Source organism: Ruditapes philippinarum, unplaced genomic scaffold (genome assembly GCF_026571515.1).
Source record: "Ruditapes philippinarum isolate M1 unplaced genomic scaffold, ASM2657151v2 ctg1264_1_1_1_1, whole genome shotgun sequence".
In the NCBI taxonomy this organism is placed as follows: domain Eukaryota; kingdom Metazoa; phylum Mollusca; class Bivalvia; order Venerida; family Veneridae; genus Ruditapes; species Ruditapes philippinarum.
This window is the reverse complement of record NW_026855248.1, coordinates 111,313-117,312: the sequence shown is the minus strand read 5'-3', so window position 1 is coordinate 117,312 and position 6,000 is coordinate 111,313. Positions and strand designations below refer to the sequence as shown.

General features: G+C 32.9%; 1 protein-coding gene across 3 annotated transcripts in view; it reads left to right on the top strand.

Annotated features, from left to right (window-relative positions):
• The first annotated feature begins 631 nt into the window (after positions 1-631).
• LOC132742641 (IQ motif and SEC7 domain-containing protein 2-like) overlaps positions 632-6,000 on the top strand; it is a 54,572-nt gene continuing 49,203 nt past the window's right edge. Inside the window, exon 1 of one of the 3 annotated variants that reach the window (XM_060731100.1) lies at positions 632-922. In XM_060731100.1, the coding sequence (XP_060587083.1) occupies positions 888-922 (35 nt within the window). In that variant the 5' untranslated portion in view covers positions 632-887. Of the gene's footprint in view, positions 923-3,117; positions 3,180-5,503; positions 5,575-6,000 lie in introns of those variants that run through there. The other 2 variants (XM_060731099.1, XM_060731098.1) reach the window with 2 other exon arrangements.

Sequence of the window (6,000 nt, the reverse complement as noted above, 5' to 3'; positions counted from 1 at the left end):
TTTCCGAGAATTTTTTTTTCGTAAAAAACGAGGGGAAAAAATCTGCACGCACTTAGTTATCACGCGGAATAGAGAGGAAAATATAAAAGTTATGAATTTAAATACTCTGTTTTAAAATTGGATAATTTTTTTGTTCGTGAGAATCTGTTTAAAATTCAACACCATCTCTGAATTTCGGGGAGAAATTGTGACAGATTTTGTTCTAAAAGTTTGCAGCTGTCACATTGGCTGATACAGTTTGAATTAATCGAAATTTAATACAACAAAATGTGTTGTCATCAAGATTAAAGTGTTCAAATCATTATCAATTATTTAAGTGTCATAAAGTGGTAAAGATTTTTTTTAAAATATCCTAACAAAGGATGGTCATTTATCGAAAAAATTATATTGTGCGTGCCGTCCCCAAGGAATGATTACGCTTATGTTATGAAACATATACTACTTTAGGACAAAAAAGCAATTAATGTACCATCTAATTACTTCCCTCTATTTTCTGGAATGAAGCAAATGTATTTATAAGGATTGTTATTACAGAATGTAAAGGATATTGGTAAATTACTGTCGTGGTTACGTATATTAAGTAAGTGTTGTAGAAGACGAGATACAGTCTAGCATTTAATGTGCTTAAGTTATGATTCTAATTCCAATGATTCGTTGCCATCGGATGCGATTGCTTCCTATGAAAAGGGTGTGAATATTGATCTCCAATTATTGATTTGGTAACTTTGGTAAATCAATGAAGAAGGAAACAGCTTTGGTCACGCTCCACTAATTCGACCTTGAAACACACAAGAGAATATCTTGTAAATGTAATGTTACAGTAAGGAATCGTACAGCAGGCACAAAGTCTTGTTTTCATAATACTCGGATTTTAGACCGTAAACAAGATGGATTCCGCAGCTCGGAGAAGCAGAATGAAAAGGTTTGCTTTTTGATCATGAATATTTCATACCAAATTACGTCATTGATCTCTATTATACTTTGTAACAATGTTATTGTTGTTTCTTCTATGCATTATGCTAATTGAAGTGTTTGGCAAATATTTATCAAGTTTTCATTTATTTGGCAACTCTTGATCAGAGGGAACAAAGGGAATTTTTGTGATAATTATTAATCTTCTTTGCAGAGGTTTGAATCTTGACCTGATTTGCTTTCTTGTGCCATCAGTATAGAAACTGCATGGTTATAGTCTGAGGTACCAAAAATGAAAAATATACTATAAGCTGCTTATGACAGTCCATTTCACATTTCAGCAGTTTGGTATTTGAAATTTTTAATCCCTTCAACTTTATATGGGCAGGTCCATATTCAAAGGCAGGCAAGTCCATTATGCATATTTAGGAGGGTATTTAATAAAGAGATTTTATTTGTTTAATACAGAATTTATTTTAGTTTGATTGTGTAGGAAGCTGTTAGCTTATAAACACACTTTCGAATCTGTTCCTGGAACCAACAATACAGAGCAATGAGTGTAAAGTTTCTTGCTCAAGGAAACAACGACTTGCCCCTGTTATGCGGCTTGCGATCATAGGATTGCTTAGTCTGAAGCGTTTACCACTCCAATGCGCCAATTTATTTAAAGAGGCAACACCAGTCTGGCGTGCTCTCAGTCTTCCATGTGAGTTAACTTCAGTTAAGTCAACATTGTGATCTTCAACAATACAACATCACCTTTGATGACCTTTTGTTGGCCTAGCAGTATCTGTATCAGCATCTATAGATAATGCTGTCCTACTGATTGCCATGTCGGAGTCAATTTCCAAGTTTCTGTTTTATTTATAGACAAGTTCTGCAGAAATTTTCATTGAGATTTCTAGTGTTGTTAGAGGTTGCATCCAATTAGGGCTGAAGCAATTTTGTAAATTGCTTGTCTTCTGGAAGAAAAATTGGAACTTGCTCTAATTAGGAGAAGAGACAGTTTTACATTCTAGTTGGTTTCTGTGCCTGTTATTCTATTAATGGCTGGACTGGCTCATTAAAGTTGGTGCTGTACCCTGGTATTACTTCCCCTATCAACTGAATGGTGATTGATGATTATTATTTTTCACGTGTGTCATTCTGTCATTCAGTTCATGTCTCAAATGAGGTTCTTCTGTTTGAATCGATTTATGTTTTCGTAGGCTACTGTGTCATTGCGAGGGCTACTGTGTCATTGTGAGGGCTACTGTGTCATTGCGAGGGCTTCTGTGTCATTGCGAGGGCTACTGTGTCATTGGGAGGGCTTCTGTGTCATTGTGAGGGCTTCTGTGTCTTTGTAAGGGCTACTGTGTCATTGAGGTTAAAAATTTCTTCTAGTGGATGTTCTGAGTGCACTGGTTTACTTTCAGCTCTATAAGTCATCTTTCAAAAAGGCAACTACAGTAACACTTAGTTAGTTCATCATTTTTCTGAAGTTTATTTAATCCAAGTTTTTGATAATCTATTTCATTTTGTATATTGAATTGGTTTGAGTGTACAATGAAATTAACCAATCAAAGTAATAACATGAAAATATGAAACATTTTGGGTCGGCTTTCTTATTATTAAGAAATCTGAATAATTGTTGGTGTTGTTTGTCTTGATTGAAATGGGAGTGATGTGGGTTGGATAGAACAGTCAGAATGCCAGTCCTGTTGGCTACAGCCTATCCGCAATGCCCGCTCAATTTAATCATTAAACTTAAATTTAATCCCACAGTTTTTACTCGAAATCATTCTTAAATGATAGGTCCAATTGATTTTTGACAATGTCTTAATTTAATCTGTTTGACCTTGCAAATGATTAGGTTATTCTTTGTCAGTCTTAAGATTAAATGACCTGGAAGTTATTTGCATGTTCAGTTGATCAGGATGACAGATGATTGACTTAACTTTACAGCCAAGTACGGGGTCGACAAACAACGCAATGTGCAGGTAAACAGTAATTATTGTCAACCCTCGCATTTGGTTTGGATCACATCACTTGATGTGTTTTCAATCTTTTCAAGGAGGGTCAGTTTTATTATGTTACTATATCGACTAGTAGAAGATGCTTGTAAGCCAGGTACTGATATCGTGGGGTTATTTAGGTGCATACTGACTTAAAGATGTATCTTGTTCTTCTATAAAAGGATTTGAAGCCAACTTTATTCTTTATATCATATTTGGGATCTATATGAGTGTGTGTTTCACAAACTACTTTCTATTGGATAAACGGTCAACGTAAGTAAAAAAAATGTTTTGTATACTCTTTTATTTTTATCATTTGGAAAAAATTTCTTGGAAAGAAAAAATAATGTTTTAACAAATGTTAAATTATAGTTAAGTATTTTAGAAAGGAAATGAAGATTTTTTTTCAATTTCATTATATCAGTACCCACCAAGACTGGCTTAATGTTATTTGATTTAAAGAAGTATTTTTTAAATTGATACTGGGAAACTGACCTTAAATGCTCTCTTTTCTCAAAGGACTTTTCTCAGCAATTTTTGTGTATAGGATGAATTAATATCTGTTTGATATTCCAGTGTGGAATTGGTCATGTGACCTAATATAATGGCTCTCAGTTATACACTATTAATATGGAAGTCTTTCGATGACACATTTGTATGGAAATGACATTTTAAGGCCTTCTTGAAAGATGTTTATCCTCAAGATATATTGTGTTTTTGTCCTTGGTGAGTTACAGCTGACACACACCAATTCAGATAAGTTTGCAGAACCTAATAACATTTACCCAGATAAATTGAATAGGGACCAAGGTCATGTCCTTAAATTTTTGATGTTTGCACATTTACATTAAAATGCTGAAAAGGAGCGGCTAGCAATAATGTATCAGTCAATAAAAAACCTGGAACTGCTACTATTGGGTCTTTGACTGTAGGATTACAAAATTTTTGGTAATTTAGGCTTATGGGTAAAAGTAACCATCAGATAGTTAAAAATCTCTACAAAATGCCCCATTAAAAACAGCCAAAGACCCAGGTGAGGTGCATAAATTGTAGTCCTAGACTGCATAAAAAAAGACAGTTCTGAAGTATGATGATTGCCACTTAATTGTATTCATATATATAATTGCCTTGTTTTTTCTGGCTTGTACTGTAAGGTTTTCAGAGATTTTAATTAAAGTTTGTTACAAGAATCCGATTATGCAAATGAGGTGAAATTGTCAGTTAATCATTTTAAATTTCTTTCTGGAGATAACTTTATTTGATTTATGTTTGATACCAGATTAAGTGTATTTTTTTCAGCTTAGTTGTGTATTTTATTACCTCCCTTCAATATTTTGCTGACTTGGCTTTGGGATGGAAACTGTGCCAGGGACACAATATATTGGGACAAGAAACTAGACATTATAGTATGTGTATAAGACTACCAGGTATTGAAAGGTCAGAATGCAATTGCTGAGGTCTTACTCCTCAAGTATGCCTGAAAAATGACTAAATGACTACTCACCATCTTAAATTCAGTTTAATACAAGCAACCAAAAAAATCATTTTCTTTTCATTAAAAATTCAATTACTGTTTCTTCAAAGTGTCAATAAAGGTGAGAAAACTCAATGAGTTGGAAACTTCAATCTTGAAGAAGTTAAGTGATGCTAAACTCAATTGTGGTGACTATAAAGTTAGTCATTTTATTCATAAACATTTCTCTGTAGTTTCATTTAGTAGTATGAGGATGGGAAAATTTTATAGAAAGTTTAGGGTTAATGCCATTTCAAGTACCCTTCTGAAGAGTGTTTTTGTCGATTAGTTTGTGGTCAGAAATTTGAGTTAAAAAGCGGGCGCGGTCTTACTTTGAGAGTTGTATCTATGCGGAAGGGTTGATTGAATAAGGGTTGAAGTATCAAATAAGTATTTTGATGCAATTTTGAATAAGGAAATGCCCGACGGTTGCTATTAAATTGTCATAATAGTAGTCACATTGATGTCAATTGATATGTTTGTATTAAACACTAAAATTGGGTCTGGTTCAAACTTTACCGAAGTTCTGTATTGAATTTTACCCGATTTGTCATTATATTTGTTTGTCTATTCCCGTCCATCCTTGAGGTCATCAAGTACCGTTTTTCCCCATTTGAGAGCTAGCTGAGACCCATCATTAATGCCCAAATGTTGACAAATTTCGGTGAAGTACATCTTTGTTGAAACAATCTAAATGTATTTAAAGTTCAAATGAACATGAGGTTTATAATTGAATACATTTTATTTCCATGATATTAAAATGTTAAAATTTATGAAAGCGATGTTATATTAATGTATAATTATTCAAATTTTATTCATTTGAGATTAACATCCATGGACAGAAAGTCTGTTAATTCTGATAAACGGCAGAATATGTTTATAATTCGGGCATTAAAGAAATGAAAGTTGCAAGATTGGAGTGATAAGGACCGATAAAGACAGAGGTTTTTATATCTATTATTTTTGGTAAACCTGATTAAGTTGGATTTTCACCTTATCAGCAAGATCATCAAAAAGAAATTTAATCAGGATTTAGAGATTTTACTGGGAATAGTTGGTTGGTCACTTTGACATTTATTTAAAGACTTAAAAAAAGGAAATGGTATTAAACTGTGTTTTGAATTTTCTTTGGAAGGTTTATGCATCTCTGAAATGGTAGGTAAAATCTTATTAATGAATTTATTTATTTAATTATTATTATTAAATTTATTTTATATATTAAAAAAGTAAGTAAGTAAATACATTATTTAATGAGGCAACACAGTTGGGCAAGCCAAGTCTTCCCTGTGAGCCTTGTTTGCTTAGATTATTATATTTGTGTCAAAGTGAAATGCTTTTGTTGCTCATTATGGTTCGTCCAAATCAAAAATGCTCTCGATCTTTAATGTTTTAAGTTGAAATACAATAGTCACCCACTGCAGAACTTCAGGAATTCTGGTTAAATATTTATGGTCAAAATGTTTTACATTAATTTTGTGTGTTTGTGCGTGTGTGTAATTTTTATATAAAGCAATATAGTATAGAATTTGTCCTTTTTACTAGGACTTGCATACTTTATCACTTCTGCATAAATTGCGACAG